At 36.8% G+C, this 19,835-nt stretch overlaps 1 protein-coding gene across 5 annotated transcripts in view; it reads right to left on the reverse strand.

Moving 5' to 3' along the window:
* The window catches only part of SENP1 (SUMO specific peptidase 1), a 51,725-nt gene that overhangs the window by 10,974 nt on the left and 20,916 nt on the right, over positions 1-19,835 (reverse strand). For all 5 annotated transcript variants that reach the window (XM_030322459.1, XM_032593965.1, XM_032593964.1 and 2 more), the window contains 7 exons: positions 16,673-16,776; positions 16,304-16,590; positions 14,744-14,798; positions 10,448-10,486; positions 9,500-9,584; positions 9,109-9,264; positions 7,898-8,029 (listed from right to left, as the gene is read on the reverse strand). In XM_030322459.1, coding sequence (XP_030178319.1) covers positions 7,898-8,029; positions 9,109-9,264; positions 9,500-9,584; positions 10,448-10,486; positions 14,744-14,798; positions 16,304-16,590; positions 16,673-16,776 — 858 coding nt within the window. The remainder of the gene's footprint in view (positions 1-7,897; positions 8,030-9,108; positions 9,265-9,499; positions 9,585-10,447; positions 10,487-14,743; positions 14,799-16,303; positions 16,591-16,672; positions 16,777-19,835) is intronic.

A 19,835-nucleotide genomic window follows, 5' to 3' on the forward strand; every position in this document is an offset into this window, starting at 1 on the left:
TCTTTTCCTTATGGTGTTTCCCTAGCTGGAAAGAAGTCAGAAATACAAAATTCCAACAGTCTAATGATTTTGCACTTTGGAAATAATTGACAATAATTAATAAGCAAAGACATGTCTGCTTGCTCTTTTCCTAATTCATCCATGTAAATTAATAGTAAGGGATGATAGGAAGAACAGGGGAAATAAAGAGACCGGAGAGCATCATCCTGTCTCTCCACGTGGAATAGGGCATATTTAGTGCTGTGTAGAGAAGGAAGTGTTTCCTGCCCACAAGCATTTGGGTACCTACTCTGGCTTTTTTTTGTTTTTTAAGTTTATTTATTTATTTTGAGAGAGACAGACACAGCCTGAGTGGAGGAGGGGCAGAGAGAAAGGGAGAGAGAATTCCAAGCAGGCTCTGTGCTGTTAGCACAGAGTCCAATGTGGGGCTTGCATCCATGAAGCTGCGAGATCATGACCTGAGCTGAAGCCAAGAGTCGGATGCTCAACTGACTGAGCTACCCAGGTGCCCCTACTCTGGCTTTTTATATCCTTAATGATTTTCTACTTCTTCTATTGATTGTTGAGAGAGATGCGAAAGTCTCCAACAGTAATTAAAGATTTATCTATTTCTCCTTTCAGTTCTATCAGTTTTGCTTCACATATTTTGAACTTCTGTTACTAGGGGTATACATATCTAGGTTAAGTACTCTTGAAGAACCTACTCCTTTTGAAATGTCTGTCACTGGTAATATTCCTTGCTCTGAATTCTACTTGATATGATATTAATACAGTTATATTTCATCTTTCTCTTGACTAGTACTTGCATCCTTTTACTTTTAACTGTCTGTGTCTTCACATTTAAAATGGGTTTCTCGGGGCACCTGGTTGGCTCAGTGGGAAGAGCACACAACTCTTGATCTCAGGGTTGTGAGTTGAGCCCCACGTTACCTGTAGAGATTACTAAAAAAAATTTAAAAAAAGCAAAAACAGGGATTTGAAATAAATAATAAAACAAAATGGGTTTCTTTCTTGTGACAGTTCTGCTTTTTTTTTTTTTTTTTTTTTTTTTACAGAGACAGCACACTTGCATGCAAGCAGGGGAGAAGGACAGATGGAGAGAGAGACAATCTTAAGGATGCTCCACACTCAGAGCGGAGCTGGGTGTGGGGCTCGATCCCACAACCCTGGAATCATGACCTGAGCTGAAATTGAGAGTCTGACGTTCAAATGACAGAGCCACCCAGGCCCCCCATGTACAAATTTTAAAGGGGAGGTAAAAATATCTCTTGAATAATATTTTAATATTTACTATACACTAAAATGACACATTTTGCATACATCACATTAAGTAAAATATACTATTAAAATTAATTTTACCTGTTTCTTTTTCCTTTTTTCAATGTGACTACTGGAAAATTTAAGGGGCACCTAGATAGCGCGGTCGGTTAAGCATCCGACTTCAGCTCAGGTCATGATCTCATGGTTCACGAGTTTGAGCCCCGTGTCGGGCTCTGTGCTGACAGCTCAGAGCCTGAAGGCTGCTTCAAACTCTGTGTTTCCCTCTCTCTGCCCCTCCCCTGCTCGTTCTCTCTCTCTCAAAAATAAACATTAAAAAAAATGTTTAATTACATATGTGGCTCACATTATATTTCTATTGGGTGTGCTGGCTTAGACCATTTACATTTAATGTGATTATTGATATTGCTGGGTCTGTTCTTCATATCTTTTTTCTTCTTTTCCTGGCTTCCATTGGATTGCGTATTTTTATTCCATTTTATCTTCATTATTTGCTTATTAACTATACCTCTTTGTTTTTTATTTTTGTTTTTCAGTGGTTGCTCTAGGATTTTTAATATAGGTCTTTAACTTATGACAATCTATCTTCACATAACACTATACCACTTCACATACTGTGTACACATCTTATGCTAGTATGTACTTTCACTTCCCCCCTCTTTTGTGTTATGACTGTCATATCTTATATTCCAAATCCCACAATACATTGTCTTATTTCCCCTTTCACTAGTCAATTGTCTTACAGAGGTATTAAAAAATGAGGACATTTTCACTGCTCTTCATTCCTTTGTATAGATTCAAATTTCTACCTCATAGTTTCCTTTTGCCTGAAGAATAGCCTTTAATATTTCTTATAAGACAGGTCTGTTAGTGATGCATTTTCTCGGCATTTGTTTGTCTGAAAAAAGTACACCCTTGTTTTTTGAAAGATGTATTTGCTGGGTATGGAATGTAAGTTGACAAGTTTTCTTTTCCCTTCAGTACCTTTTTCTTAAAAGTTTTTTAAGTTTATTTTTTCAGATGGGGGCGGGGCAGAGACAGAGAGAGAATCCCAAGCACTGACAGTGCAGAGCCCCAATGTGGGGCTCAAACCCACAAACTATGAGGTCATGACCTGAGCAGAAATCAAGAGTCAGACGCTTAACTGACTGGGCCACCCAAGCACCCCTTTCCTTCAGTATCTGAAAAAGGTAGCTACACTGTCTTCTGGCCTACACTTACTTCTGTTGGAAACACATTATATATTCCTTTAGTATATAATGTATCTATTTTCCTCTGGCTGCTTTTATTATGTTTTTCTTTACCACTGGTTTTCAGCAACTTGATTATTATACTTTTTGGTGTGGTGTCTCTCCTACTTGGGGTATGCTGAATTTCTTGAATCTGCCAGTGTTTAAGTTTCCAAAGTTGGAAAATCTACCATTGTATCTTCAAACATTTTTTCTGATAACACTTACACCCATCTTTCCTTCTGAGATTCTTTTTTTAATTTTTTTTTTTTTTTTCCAACGTTTATTTATTTTTGGGACAGAGAGAGACAGAGCATGAACGGGGGAGGGGCAGAGAGAGAGGGAGACACAGAATCGGAAACAGGCTCCAGGCTCCGAGCCATCAGCCCAGAGCCTGACGCGGGGCTCGAACTCACGGACCGCGAGATCGTGACCTGGCTGAAGTCGGACGCTTAACCGACTGCGCCACCCAGGCGCCCCTTTCCTTCTGAGATTCTAATTACATGCTCAGACTGCTTAATATTGCTCCACAGCTCATTGATACTCATCTTTCTTCAGCCTTTTGTTTCATTTGGATTGTTCCTGTTGCCATATATTGTAATTCACTACTTTTTTCTTCTGTAGGGTCCAATCTACTATTAATCCTACCTCATACATTCTCTATTTCAGATACTGTATTTTTCATCCCTGTTAAGTTCAACTGAAGTCTTCTTTTACATCTTCCATTTTTCTTACCATAATGTTAATTTTCCTCTAAATTCCTAACCATATGGAATGTATTTATAATATCCCCTTTAATATCCTGCCAATGTAAGCTAGTTCTATAATTTTTGTCATTTCTGGGTATTTCTAGTAACTGTTTTTTCCTTTGTTCTAAGTTGCATTTTCCTTCTACCTTATATGCCTGGTAACATCTGATTGGATGCTGGATATTGTGATTTCATGTCACTAGGTTTTGTTGTTACCAGAATATGTTTGTATTTCTTTAAATATTGTTGGGCTTTTGTTCTGTGATACAGGTAAGTCATTCAACTCATTTTCAAGTTTTCAAGGCTTAAATTAAACTTTGCTACCATAGGTCCAGAGTAGCCTCTATTCTAGGGCCAGTTTGGCCCAACTCCTGAGGTAATATCCTTTTGAGGCTCTATTCAATGCCTCATGACCTTTCCACTCTAACTGGTTGGAATACGAACTACTCTAAGCACCTGTGTTAGCTTTGAGGTTTGTTCCGATTCCTTTTTTCTGGTGTTCTTTCCCTAGCCTCTGGTATTTTCTTTCTATATACGTACAGATCAATGCTCAGTCAAAGATTTAAGTGGGGCCTCTGCATGTCTCTGGGACTTTCTCTTTGTGCAGCCACCCTCCCTTCAGTATTGTACCTCACAAACCTTAGCGACTTTCACCTCCCTGATGTCTGAATTGTCTCCTCCACTTGGCAAGACTGTCAGATACTTCCAGGTTCTTCCAGCTCTCTACCCTCAACATACCACCCTAGTGAGGTGGGGAAATCATCAGCTCATCCCTTTCATTTTCCTTCTCTCAGGGATCTTGTTATCCACCATCTGAAAATTGTTGTCTCATGTTTTGTTCAGTTTTCTAGCTAAACTGAAAGGGCAAACCTCATCCATTTTATTTTATCATGACCAGAAACAGAAGTCAGATCCATTTATTTGTATGCCTACATAATTTCCATGTATTTCTAAATTTATCTGAAGACTTATAAAACAATGCTTAAGCCCTCTAAGAAGTAGAATCATCAGGCTATAAAGCACAAACATCAAGCCACTGAATCACAGAAGTTACCTAAATCAATCGCCAGGAATCAACAAATAATTTCTAGTGCTGGCATCCATTTAAAAATATTTCCTTTCTGGGGCACCTGGGTGGCTCAGTCAGTTAAGCATTTGACTTTGGCTCAGGTCATGATCTCATGGTTCTTGAGTCTGAGCCCCACACTGGGGTCTGTGCTGACAGTGTGGAGCCCGGAGCCTGCTTCGGATTTGATGTCTCCCTCTCTATCTGCCCCAGCCCTCTTCACGCTCTCTCTCTTTCTCAATCTCTCTAAAATAAAGATATCATATGTTTTCACTCATATGTGGAACTTGAGAAACTTAACAGAAGACCATGGGGGAAGGAGAAAAAAATAGTTACAAACAGAGAGGGAGGGAGGCAAACCGTAAGAGACAAATACAGAGAACAAACAGAAGCTTGATTGGGGGTGGGGACAGGGGAGAGGGGAAAATGGGTGATGGGCACTGAGGAGGCCACTTGTTCGTATGAGTAGTGGGTGTTGTATGTAAGCGATGAATCACGGGAATCTACCCCCAAAACCAAGAGCATACTGTATATACTATTTAGTCAACTTGACAATAAATTATATTAAAAGTAAACAAATATTTTTAAAACATTTCCTTTGTTTCTTGATTGTGATTTTTAATCTAGTTTTGCAACTAATTCCACCTCTTCTTAACCCTGACCTCCTTTCTTTAGATATTTCTATTCAAAACTAATTGCCAGACCCAGTATAGAAATCCCCATCTATAATGTCCCTGGTGTTATCAGCCTTCCAGCCTCCTTTTGTATTCTTTACAAAGGCAGCCAGTTCCCACATTCCATTTTTGAGAAGTTTCATTTTCTTATAGTGAATTAAAATGTCAATCCTGTCAATCATTAGTCCTCTGAAGCTATACAGAATTTAACTATTCATCTATACATAAATCCACTCATGAAAATATGTTTGAAAGCTGTTATTTTATGAACAGGTAATGTAGCCAACTCTTCTTTTAGTAAAGAGATCAGAGAAAGGGTAGCCTAATGGCTTTCTGTACATATTCTAAATACAGGACTTCTAGGTTTTATTTTCCTTATTAAACTAAATCTGATCCCTTTTACTTATAGGATCTTATATTCCTTGTCTATAAAATGGTAAGAATATTATATCAGTTACCTTATTTTGGAGAAATATTTAAAGCAGCCTATAAAAGTGATAGGAAATACAGAAAGAAGAGAAATGGTTATAATGAAAATATATATTTGAGGGAAGAATAGGATTGAAGAGAGGACAAATTACTTGCAAAAGAAAACTGAGAATTCACAACTGAGAAACGAATAACTTATTTTTAAATGGACATGAATACTTAAGGGTATCTACTATTTCCTCATCAGAATGTTAACTTCTCAAGAACAGTAACCTTAAAAGCCTGAAAAATACAGCACTTTGACAATGGTGCACTTCAAAATAGTTATCATCATCACAGACATGTGAACTGGTACCTGCTTTCAAGGTTAACATAATTCTAGCAAGCACTCCCTACACAAGTTATGGGTAGGTGTAGTAGAGATAAAGTAGACAAGGAATCTCTCCTTCTCCTCGACTCTCCTACATAATGTAATTTCCATTAACTTTGCTTGCTAGAAACCAAACCTTTGATGGGCCGAGGGAATGGAAAATATGTCCTGATGAATGCTGCCTCTGTAAGGTATCTCACTGAGGTAACTGCCACAGTAAATAGCAAGGACTCAGCTCATATCCTACTCATTGCTGCCCTCTAGGAGGTTTTGCGTAATTTACAACAAATGAGCTACAAGCCAAATAGAATAACTGACCTCTTCCCATTTAGCAGTAGTAGGCAAAAAATGGCAAGAAACCACAGATTAATGTCTTAAAATCAAAAACATTTAATTGGTGGATACTTTTGACTGTCTTTGATTTCTATTTTGCCCTTTGATTTGGTGAACTCTTTTTTTTTCTTTCTGTTATTTGATCCAATGTTCTAGTATCACTATTCTGAGCAAGGGTGGTTTCCCCTAAAGCAAGACAATGTCAAACCATATATTCCTTAACATTTTTGTTCAAAGATTTATTCAGGGAGTGATGAACTTCTGAAATTTGTATTTTAGAAACTGACCTTTGGCAAAAAGAATGGGGCTAGTCCAGCTGGCCCTAAAGAAAATCAACATGCTGGGCATGGCATATGGCTCTCACATTCAATACATCTAATCCTAAGACAGGATCCAATTTAACATTCTGAGGCAGTATAGTATAACAGATAAGACCCAACGCTTGGGTCTAAATCCTGGCTCTGCTACTTATTAGCCATATAACTTTAGAAGTTTCTTAATCTTTCCAGGCTTTGTTTCTTCATCTATAAAACAGAGACAGTTAAACTACAGTATATACCTCTCCAAGGTTTGTGGCGACTGTTATATGAATAGAACACATAAAACACTTACAATAATAGTGCCTAGCATGAGGTAAATGCTCAAAAGATGTTAGCCAATATTATTATTTGGAAGACTGTAAGCATGCAAGACAAAACTTTAGGTATCTAGAATAGCTAGTGCATACTATACTGAGTTTCTAAAAATCTCCCACAGCTGTGAAGTTTTGAGTATACTCAATATATCAGGCAAGGATGTTTCTTCTGGGCCTAAGAAAGGAAGAAGTTACTCAGGGAAAAAACCCAACCCAGTTCTCTTCTTTTGCCACGAAAATATCACTCTGAAATAAAATAGGCTCCTACAAGTTTAAGATTGTTTAAAGACTGTAGTATAATTAATCTACTTAAAATTATTAGCAGAAGCTGAGAGCCATAGCTTTCTTTCCTTTCTTTCAACCCAGTACATCAAATATTTAATAATACAGCTTTTTCAATGTCAGTTTAAAAAATATCACGGGGGTGTCTGGGTGGCTCAGTCGGTTAAGCATCCAACTTTGGCTCAGGTCATGATCTCACGGTTTGTGAGTTTGAGCCTGGCATTGGGCTCTCTTTTGTCAGCACAGAGCCTGCTTCAGTTCCTCTGTGTACCTCTCCTTCTGCCCCTCTCCCACTTGCACACACATGTGCACTCTCGCTCTCGAAAATAAGCACTTCCAAAATATATATATCATATATGTAATAAACGTAGGGTACTTATAAATGTAGGCTACTTGAGAAAGCATATCTCTCATATCCTAAGTGATCTAGAACAAGTAGAGATAAAAAAGGAAGTAGAAATGGAATCCCTAATGGAAATCCCAAAGAACTCCTTCATGCTACAACACAGTCCACTATTAAACATTTGTTCAATAGATGAACTGCTGGGTAGGTGCCTTAAAGAGAGTGAGAATGAATGTCCTCTCCCTCAGTGTCTAAACTGTCTATACATAAAATGGGAAATCAGCAGTTTTCAGACTTGAAGGTACATAAAAAATAAACTGGGGTATTTGCTTAAAATGAGTATCTCCACCACACTGTCTCATACTTATTCAGGAGAATGGAGAAACCCTAAGAGAGCTGATTCTACACAGGTCATCTGAGGACCACATTTCAAGAAACAGTGAGGTAACACCTTGACTTAGTTTCCACTTAATGCTTACTATTTTAATATAAAAACAGGTGCAAGATTACCTCATCATTGAGCCAGTTCAGATGGTTCAGAGTTTGAATATCTTTGCGTGTAATGGTCAAGCGGAATGCTTCACTCAGAACTTCATCTTGGTTCCCATTACGAAATACATTTTTTATTTCCTTCTCCATTTCCTAGGGAACCAAGAGGTACCAGAGATGAAGTGTACATGGCTACAGACACACTAGATTTCTCACCAAACCCCATATAACCCCCAGACTATATCAGTAATCAACTGTTCACTTCTAACATTTTGGTTTTTATTCTTTCCAGTAATCTCCTGGGTTATCTCCTTTCATTCTATCCTGTCCCCCCTTCTCATTGCAGCACAACATTTCAGACCTTTCTTCCTTTTATTCCTAAAGTCTGAAATAACCTTCTGCTATCAAATTTTCTAAGTCTACAAGAAGACCTAATTATACTTCATATCTTTGGCCCACACAATTTCTTAACAAATAGACTCTTTCCCAAAAGGTAGCAGGGGATACAGGTAGTGTGTTTCAGACATTTTTCTAGACAAATTTGGATTTTTAAAATGTAAATTATGGAATCCAGCACACTATAATACATGTGTTATACTTACTAACTATATGATAGTTTTTCAAACAGAAGAATGAGTCAAGGAACAGATTATCTTAAAATGTACAAAGACTTTGGGGTGCCTGGGTGGCTCAGTCAGTTAAGCATTCAACCCAGCCTTAGTCATGATCTCACGGTTTGTGAGTCTGAGTCTTGCATTGGGTTCTCTGCTGTCAGCACAAAGCCCACTTCAGATCCTCTGTCCCCATCTATCTCTGACCCTCCCAAGCTTGTGCATGCACACATGCACTCTCAAAAATAAATATTAAAAACATGTACAGACTTTAATATATTTAACTGATTTTTTATTACTTAAAAAAATAGTAAGCCTCAACTTACTATCTGATGTCAAACTACCCGTACATATACATTAAAAGTAAAAATGTACATAAAACACAAATTTATTAAATGTTTTTTCACTGAAGTCATGAAAAACCACTCACAATTCTTTCTTCAATTTTCAGTAATCCTTTAAAAATAAAGCCAAGATTAGTAATACAAATGAAAGCGGGAGTATGCAATACAATGGATACTTTAAATGCCAGGTATTCTATTATTTCTGTGTTTGAAATTCATTCTAAGTATCTTTTCTAAACACACTTGTTAGCACAGGAATCCATAGTACGTAATTTACCTCTGTGATTTCAGGAAATTCATCTTCACTATCAGTTAATTTATGACCTTTCTTTTCTGTTTCTTGGGTGATCGTTACAGGGATCTCCTTTTCAAGAGGTACACGAAGATGCAGTTCTACTGAATCATGTACTGAATGTTCCTGTTCCTGCAGTCTCTGCAAAACAGAACTTTAGAATAAGTGGGATAAAGAAAACTACTATTTGTCTACATACACTGAGTAGAACCATCTGGAGAGACCAAGCACATAGACTAATCACACAATATAAGTGCTATGCTATCATAGCAGCTCGCCATTACAACTTTGATCCCAAATCCAGGTAATCTTCCAAATTAGTTGCAACTTGGATGTGCTATTTATTTACAATCTTATCCCCAATTTTGTTTTTTACCTGGTTTTGAAGCTGCAATGCTAGTGCTTTCTGCTCTTCAATCTGGCGCAATCTCTCCCGTGCTCGAGAATCATAAACACTAGTTCTAGGAAATGAAAAGGAATGTGACACAAATGCAGACCACTGTCTTAGCATCATGCATGTTATTGATGAACAATGAGCACTAAACATAAAACCTCCATATAGAAAGTCTAAAGTGCCTACACTAACCTTATCGCTATTTAAGACAGAGTGAAACCACATGGTGTTATTGAAATTATCATACTATTTTTAATCAAATGATGAAATTATTAGTTTGTTGCTAAATGTGAACAGGTGATATTTGTGGCTATGTGTAAATGTGTAGTACTTTTTTTTAACATTAAAATTTAGAGATTAACATAATCTCTAAGATTATGGAGAGACTGAAGCTTCATTCTAGAAATCCAAAAATGTGATTGAATCCCAAAGGAGCAAATAATACAAGATACTATCAAGGTTTTAATTCAAATACTGTACTTATGATCCAAAAGAAAAAATATGGATTTATTTTTTTCTCTAAAAACAGTGAACAAGTCCAGGGATCTGAATACCTTAGAGTTATTAAAACTGGAAACTAAAAACTTTTAGTGATTTTGCAAACTCCAGAAATGTGAATTATTCAATAAATTAGTTCTACCAATGTAAAAATAAGGGCACTTATTTTCCTTTCTATGTAATACTTAATATCAAAATAGTTTTCCAATTCAATTTAGCTTCAACAATTGTTATATATTTAATAAACCTGAGCATAGAAATGCCCCAACCCCAAGAGAATTTTAAAAACCCAACAACTTAAAAGCTGTTTTATAAATAGATATAAATAGGGAATTTTTACTGACTAAAAATAGGTAGGGTGATTGGCTAATTGACTTCTTCTGAGAAGGAAGAGATTGAGAAAGAAAAATGATACCAAAAACAATAACTTACAATTCTTTGATCCACAGCTCTGCCTGGAAAAATGCAGGACTATGGTGGGGGAAAAAAAATGGCAAATGAACAGGAGGCTCATAAGAAAATTCAAATATTTTCACCAAGAAAGTCAATCATTGAAATAATTTAAAAGAATGCTTTATATGTACACAATAAAGCGAAGGTCATAAATTACATAAAATAATTGTAACTGGGAACTAAAGGAATACAGCTATGAGTCACTCACATACATAGTAGTTAAAAAGATGGCCCAAAGTTCAGCAGAGAAATTAACTGTAACACAGGTCCTTACTTGCACCTTGCTCCTTATGAGACCAACCCAACGTGAAAGAGTACATCACTTGTCAAGATAATATATTAAGCTAGAACGTTACTCTTCCAAAATGGTTTAGATTGACAGATTTATTAATGATTTAGTCAAACCTTAGGGTTCTTGGACTTCTTCCTGTCAGTCTACTTGAATCAAAATATATTCAACCAAGTCATAATGGATACTGAAAATCCCCACCAACAGAATAGTCTGTATCAGATGGTTAGTTAGCCAATGAACCAAAGTGAAGAATTAGCAAGATACAGCTCCACTCCAAAGATGAGAAACCAATTCTATTCCACGAGGCTCTTGCTGACAACCCAAATGAATAATGCTTAGCATAGTCACAGGCATGTTCCCTCTTCCAGAGCCTCTTGCTCTTCTCACACATCCTCATCTCCTTGCCAATCCCTAACTGTGATCTCTCACAGAAACAAACAGAAGAGTGAACACTTTTCCAAAAAAAACTTTCAGATACAAGTAGAAGAAGTGCACAGAGCATGAAATTGGGAGTTAAGAGACCTGGATCTCCTGGAGTGGACCCGGATTCACTGTGTGACTTTGAACAAGTCACTTCATTTCCATGGTCCTTAGCTTCAAATTTGTAAAACATGGAGGTTAGAATCCCTTTCAGTTCTTGAATTGCTACAGTCTGTCTTAGTGAAGGCAAGAACAAGGACTCAGAAGGTATCCCTTGCTCCCCAGACTACCTTTTGAGAATTAGTATTCCCAATCATCCTTAGGCTAGGGTTTGGCAATGAATATGCTGTTCTACTGCCTCCCCACTGTCACTGAGGTTAATAAGGGGAAAACATAGGAGAAGCGGCCTATGCCTTTGGCACAGTGGATACTGATGTAACAACCAAGACAGAAAGCCACAAAGATCAGTGGTAGCACTGTGAGGGGCTTAGTATGTGATACTAAAAACAAATCAACATGAAAACACATTGACTGCACAACATAAAGTGACAGGAATTGCCCAGAATTTCATAGTAGTAGATCTTGCTATTGAAATTTGTCTGCTTCCTTTATTAGAACATAAGCTTAATGAGGATAGGAATTTTTGTCTTTTCTATTTACTCCTGTATCCTCTGCACCAAGAATTGTGCCTGGCACACAGCAAGTACTCAGTGTTTATTGAATACGTGAATAATGTAAGGGAAAAGTATTTCTCTTCAGTAGACATAGGTATTTGATGGATTAGGAAAGTAAAATGCAGGGGGAAAAAACAAAATCTTCTTGCTTTTCAAAGAGATTATGTATTATTTCTCATTATGATTGAAGCATACAGTAAAAATAACTACAACTACTTATGAGCACCTACTTAGTACTCTGTGTGAAATTCTGCTCTAGCTGCTTTATATTAGTTAAGCCTCATGATAATTCTCTTTTAGTTAAACCTCAATATAATATAGAATAAGGAATTATTACTCACGTGTATAGAAGAGGAAATGGGAAGTTCAGAAAGATCAACTGTCTTGGAAGAGTCAGGATTAGAAACTGTGCCCGTCCAATTCCAAAGACTGTGATTTCTACTATTGTAACATACCTTTCAATAAACCAAAGCCTTAAACCAACATGAAGATGATGAGTTCTTGGGCTATGCAAGAGAGCCTTTTAGGATTTCTAGGAAATTCATTTGTTTAACAAAGATTTATTTACTAAGTATCCATCATGTGCCAGGCATTATGATCCACACTAGATGATACATGTAAAAGTATTAGTAATAAATAAGATATAGGGATAAAAGTACCAGAGGAAAAGACTAATACTATCTGGAGAAGTCAGAGTAATGTCTTGAGAAAAAAATAACACCTGAGTCAGATTTTGAAAAGCAAAACGAGATTAACAAGTGGACAAGGAAAGAGAGGAAATTCCAGGGGTTAGGATCAGCATGTACAATGGCACAAAAACAGGAAACAGCATGCTATATTCTAGGAAATAAGGGCAGATCTTCACTGCTAGAATTTAATGGACAGGCAGTGGTGGGAGATTAAGAATAAAGAGCCAATTGGCCAAGACTTGGGAAAGCGGGCTCCAACTGCAATAAACAGCACTATTCAATCGGCCTTATCCAACAGATCATTTCTCCCTCCCTCTCATTCTTCAAGCATCACTAATAGAAATCCTCCATAAAGGAAAGGCACACAGAGTAAAGAACTACTGAAGAATTAAAAGCATTCTCTACATGAGATCGACTTTTTCCCAATAAAGAATACCTACTTTTGTGCACTACGCATTAAACGACTTTTATTTTATTTGAGAGAGCAAGTGAGCAAGCAGGGAAGGGGGTGGGGGTGAGAGGGGGGCAGTGGGGGTGAGAGAGGGGGAGGATGGGAGCTTGAGAAGGAGGGGGGAGGGGAGAGGAGGGGGAGTGGGGAGAGGGAGAGGCCGGAGTGAGAGAGGGACTTTCGAGGGGAGGGAGGGTGGGAGGGGGGTTTATTTGGCTCGTCGTTTCTGGACTCTCGCGCTGAGAGACTTTAATCTCAAGCAGGCTCCGTATCAGTGAGGAGCTGGATACAGGGCACAATATCACAGCCCTGGGATCATGACCTGGGCTGAAATCAAGAGCTGGACACTCAACTAACTGAGGCACCCTGAAACACTTTCATTGTAAGTATTTTTCTGTATGTTAACCTTCACAGCAATTCAATAAACAGTAACGTATTAACACTGGCATTTTTATTGATAAGGAAACTAGGTTCAGAACAGTAACTTGTCTAAAGTTATGTGATGCCTGGACAAGATCAGAACCCAGGTCTGACTCAAAATAAAAACAAAACAAAATAAAATAAAACCACACATAAAGAATAAGGAATCCAAACTATAAAGTCTCCTTGAGAAATTATAACAGAATTTTTTAAAAATATCTAAAATTTAGGACACACAGGAGAGTTGCAAAGAAGTACAGAAACTGAGATGAGAAAGAAACATCATTATTCCTAATTTTCTCAATGGAAAATGGATACTATTTTCATTCCAACAACTGAACTGCTAATGGCAAAGAAACTGCAATCTAAGTAGTAACCTACTGAATTACAGAGCAAGAAGTTCCATATAGAAGTCAAGTATCATAGAAAATTACATTTGAATTGAGACTTAAAAGCTAAGAAAGAGACTCCTGCTTCTTTAGATAGACAAGTTGAGGTAGGGTTACATACAAGGCAGATGGAACAATGACTATGCAGGTAAGAAAGCACATATCACACACTACTAATGTGTGTGTAATTAACACATGAAAGACTCCCATCTTCCCATATGGCTCCTTCTCTCACCTCTATCATGTCTCTCTTCAAATGTCATTTCTCAGCCTTGCCATGACCACCCAAATAAACAGTGCCCCCCTAACCCCAGTCTATATATTGCCCTGCTTTATTTTTCTTCACAGCATTTATCACTATCAGACATACACATTTATTTATTTGTTCATAATTTGTCCCCCACCTCTTTCCTTACACCCCTTACAACTAGAATGTAAGCCCCTTGAGTGCAGGGATTTCATTTTGGTCACTGCTGTTATCCCCAATGTCTATATTAGGACACAGCACACAGTAGGTTATCAATTCGTACTTGTTAAAGGAAAGAATGTGTGATAGGAAGTAAGGCATGTGGAGGAAATGCTTTGTATACCATACTAAGGAGTTTGGGCATGATTTTATGTCTGATAGCCACTCCTAAGGGAGTTTAATGAATGATCAGATATGCATTGTAGAAAGACCACTCTGGATGTAGAATGGAAGATGGAAAAGAACAGGCAAAGAATGGATTAGAGAATATGGCGGAAGATGGAATGAAGCACAACAAGGAAGATGGAAGAAGACGACTAATTAAAAAGTCATTGAAATAATTCAAATAACACAGGCGAGAAATCTGAATTGAGGCAGTTTTACTTTTATGTTATGCAACTCTTAGTGAAGAAATTGTGATTAAAGAGAGGGAAAAGAAAACAATATATCAAGAATGTCTTTTTTTCCATAGTTTACCTGGGAGTTGCAGTCTGGGAATCTTTCACTTTGAGTAAAATCACAGAGTCTGATCCTAAAAAAAGAAACACAACAGCATATTATTATTTAAAAAATTCTACCCAGTTATACACTCCAGGCGTCTATAGTTTAAGCTCCCATACTTCAGTGTATTCTGTTTTCATAAAAATAATGCAGCACAAGGACAAAGGTAAGATGGAAGACAAAAGGAGGCAGGTCCACTTTCACTGAGCCAGAAATAGGGCTTAGGGAAGAGCCTGCCTCACAAAGAAAGAAGTCGCTCCAAAAATACAAGTATATATGCCCTTCACCATCTACTCCTGGGCTGTACTTGATTCCTATGCTGCTTCTTTCTGTTCCTGGGGAACAAGAATAAGCCACAACTTCTCAAAAGTCTTTAGTTCATGAACTACCATGAGACTGAATAAGGTGAAAGAGGGGAGAGGGGAGGGGGAGGCAGAGGCAGAAAGAGAAAAAGCTACAGAAGTAGCAGGGTCTAAAAAAGTACAAATTCTATCATTTATTTTGTGTTATTGATAAAGGCAGGAATCATGTCCTTCTAAATGACTGACACCTCATTTAGGATATTTATTAAATGGTACAAGGAAAGTAATGAAACATTCAATGTACTATAGCATATTCGTTTCAGTTTAGTTGTAGCTAAGCATTTGTCATACAATGTTATGTTTTTGAGGTTAAAGGCTTTTTTTTAATGGTAGTTCCCAGTAAATCATCTCACAAAATTTTATAAAGGTTTTCATGAATATGTATAGCTATATAGTGATGCCACTAACAATTTTAATCCCCAAGTGAAAATTTTAAGAAAGTGAGAAATATCTTAAAAAAAAAAAAAAAAAAAAAAAAAGCTAAGGAAGGAGGAAAGAGCCTTAGAGACTGATCTATCAAAAGATCCCTAATGTCTAATCACTTAACCTTAAACTCGTTTTAAGTTATATACCTAAATACATACTATCATAAACACACATAACACACACCTAAAGAAAGGGGAAACTAAGCAAACAAAGAAAATTATCACAGAAAACCTCAATTAACTGGAATGCTAAGTGTCTGGATATTTTGGTTAGCTAAAAGTTAAATAGAAAACTTTTGTTTCCAAAATTTGCTGATGACCATTCTAAAATGCATAAACCTAGTATGCAGGTTTTCTACCAAGTATTACCTGGTTAAGAACTTTTACTTCAATACTTAATTGATGTTCCAAAACTTAGAACTTCAGAGTACTTAATGTTCATCGCAAAGTACTAGAAACAGAGAAAGTATTGAAGTAATTGGGATGATTATACTCTGACTCTAGACGCTGCTCAGGAAGTTAATCTTTTTAAGTAAAATATTATATGAAATCATTTGCATCTCCATGTAAGAAAAAAGTAAATTATTTATAGGTTTAGTTTATTTGTGGTACGGCTAACTGAATTATATATATTTAAAGTATCTTATATGTTAATTAAATTACATGCACATTACAACCTTGCAATTCCCATAGATCCCATAAACAGTTAACTGGTTATTATTACTGAAAATATACGAAGCCATTGTTACCTTCCGATTGTGTATTTGAAGCTGGTAAGTTGTCTGGCTGATGTAGAAGAGAGTGGTGATGTTGGGGTTGATGGAGAGGATCAGAATCTTTGGATCCAAATGCAACAACATCTGGGGCATAAGACGATAAGGAATACACACTGTGGGACACTTGTTCCTGGGTAGTTAAAATGCTGGCAGATCCAGATGATGAAGTATCAGAGCCAATAATCTGAGCTGCACAAGAACTTCCATTTTTAAACAGTGGGTCTTTCAAAGTATTCTTATTAGAACTAAGACATCGGGACCTAGCAAGAGGAGAATATAGTTTTAATATCAAATAACAAAGTACAGAATTAAATTCATTTGATATATGTTTCTGTGACTCACAGGTGTAAAGGAAAATGTGTGGTGGGTTTGGCTACAGAAAACTGTTTCCCTGTAACCATCTGTAGTAGCTGTCTGTAAATCTCTCTTTCTTCTTCTTGGACTGTCTAGAGAAAAAAAAAAGAAGAAATTTTAAACACATCCAATAAGGCAACTTTTTTCTCAAAGCAGCATCTAGACTCCCAGAAGCTCTGCCAAAGTTAAGGCAGAGTCCTTCAAGATAATTAAGAATTATCATTAGGGATATCTAGAAAATTATAACAGGAATTAAATGAAATAAATACCAGATATTATATTTTGGAAAATTATGGGACATATATGTAAATAATAGTGCAGAGAAACTATAGGATATGAAACCAGAAGGCCAATAGGCAATCACTTTTGAGTCAACTGAGACAGTCCCAGAAACAAAACATTTGAGGACTTCTCAATTAGGATTCCAAGAAACCCCATGATTCCTGACATCTACTAAAAAAGTCACAAGGAAGCAACTAGAATAGTCAACATCAGAGTGGGATACCTTGCTGTTTTCTATCCTGTCCAATTTTAACATTGTAAGTATTTTCCAAAGATGGTTTTTATCTCAAATATTTACTCTTTTTTCCTAAACCCCAATAATAAGTTTAGGGAAAAGCACATACTCCATAATATTCATTCACTCGTGTACTGACTTGAATACCTACTAAGCACCACTCACTAGAGATACTGCACTGAATAAAGTAATATTCCTGTCCTTGTGGAGCTTATATTACAGTTAAAGGGACTAGCAAGCGAGACTAATCAAAAATTATGGAAAATGAAAATGAAAAAATAAAGACAAGGAAATAGAACGTAATGGAGGGGAAATAGCAGCAACAGGTAAGACCCTTCTAAAAAGGTGATATTTCAATAGAAACCTAAATCAAGGGAAGAGGTAAGTCATAGAAATTTATAAAAGACTATTCCAGGTAGAGGAATAGCAAATACAAATGCCCTGAAACAGGTATGTGCCTGATGTGTTCAAGGAAAAGGTCAGCGTGAATCAGAAGAGCAGCAAGAAATGAGGTCACTCAGCAGAGAACCAGATTACATAAGGACTTGTAACTATAGTAAAGCATCTATTCTATACTGATCCAGAGAAACAATGGGAAGCATTCACTAAATAATATACTCTGGTACTTAAAAAAAATCTTATACACAGTTTAATCTAACCACCAATCTTCAAAAAATAACTTTAATACTTTGTGGCAAGGCTAGCAGCATCCTGCACTGTGACATTTCAATATGCGCAGAAGCATTTTGCTAAAAATAGAATGAATTAAGCAATTATCTATGCAAAGGCAAACAGACACTAAGTTTTCTCTTCTTGATCACTGTTTCCTACATAGTAAATTTCAATTACATTGTCACTATAATGTTACTGTTCTAACAAGATTCACCTTGAACTATGAGGCATGAGTAAATAAATACTCCTTATGAAAAAGAGCTATCCTTAAATTTGAATAGATGAGTAATGAGAAAATTTGAATAGATGGGTAATAAGAAAATAAGTAGAATTAGTTGAGCATTTGGTGGAAAAATAGACCCGGAGGAAAAACAAATTGCAATTTTCTATATGAAGAAAATAAACTGCATTATTTTATCCTTTATACGTTAATACTGTATTTAAGATGATGACATACTCTTTTTCTAGTGTTTGTGAAGAGATTGTCTGCAGTATTGGACAGGCACTTCAGTGACAGCACAAAAATTATAATGTAGAGAAAGACCATTAACAGGTATACATTAATATCAATTACCAAATCTGTAGTTTTTAGCTATTCTACTGGGGAGGCCATGAGTATCTGAGAGATAAATTTAAAAACTATAATTAAAATAAATGTCTTTTTTTATTAAAGCCTAAATTTGCTATCATAAAGGTTCTTTAAGTAGACAGTCTGAAGAATGAAGCATCATTACAATTATTTAGGTTGTAAGAGATTGACAACCAACTACATAGTGATCTATACACAGGAAAGCTGTGTTATGTGGCACTTTCATGACTGAAATTTTTCAATACCTCCCAATGTAAATTTTGACTCCACTTTCCCACTATACCAAATAACCGAATTCATAATCCACAATACAATGGGGTTAACACGTTTTCAGGAGTGGTAAAATGGAGGGCATGAAGGGAAATCAGAAGAATAATACCACCTGGGTCATGGAAATTAACACTTTTTTAAAAAAATTATTTTTACATTTATTTATTTTTGATAGAGAGAGACAGAGCACAAGTGGGGGAGGGGCAGAGAGAGAAGGAGACACAGAATCCGAAGCAGGCTCCAGGCTCCGAGCTGTCAGCCCAGAGCCTGACGCGGGGTTCGAACTCACAAACGGCGAGATCATGACCTGAGCTGAAGTCGGACGCTTAACCGACTGAGCCACCCAGGTGCCCCTAAGTTATTTTTAAAGTTTATTTATTTTGAGAGAGAGAGAGAGAGAGAGCACATGCATGTGAGGAGGGGCAGAGAGAGAGACAGAGAGAGAGGGAGAGAGAGAATCTCAAGCAGGCTACGTACTGTCAGTGCAGAGCCCAGTGTGCCAAACTTGGACACTCTACCAACTGAGCCACCCAGGCACCCATAACTCTTAATTAACCAGTCATTTTAGTTCATTTCCACCTCCTTACTAAACCAGATTTTAAAAAGCTTTGACTGCATTATCACATCATAGGAAGGAGAATAAAGCAGATAAACTGGTGTAAGAGGTTACTTTGCACACCAAGGTGTAGAGAAACATCCCATCCCATGAAGACTTCAAGAGCACACTGAGAACAGTGAAATAGAAAAGATCTTTGTTTGTGGTACCCTTCAACCTTCATAAACTGACTTCAACCCTATAAAATTAAAAATGCTTCTCTCTTCCCTCCCAACACATAGCAAAATGGTTTCTTGGAATAAGTTTTTATCCTTATAAATAAAACATTAAGAAACAAAGTGCCATTAAGTGACTCACCTAGATTAATTCAATGTAAGAAGTGATTTTTTTTAATTAGTCTTCATTCTTTTTTTTTTATTTTTTATTTTTTAAAATTTACATCCAAATTAGTTAGCATATAGTGAAACAATGATTTCAGGAGTAGATTCCTTAATGCCCCTTACCCATTTAGCCCATCCCTCCTCCTATAACCCCTCCAGTAACCCTC

This window comes from Lynx canadensis, chromosome B4 (assembly GCF_007474595.2).
Source record: "Lynx canadensis isolate LIC74 chromosome B4, mLynCan4.pri.v2, whole genome shotgun sequence".
Taxonomy (NCBI): Eukaryota; Metazoa; Chordata; class Mammalia; order Carnivora; family Felidae; genus Lynx; species Lynx canadensis.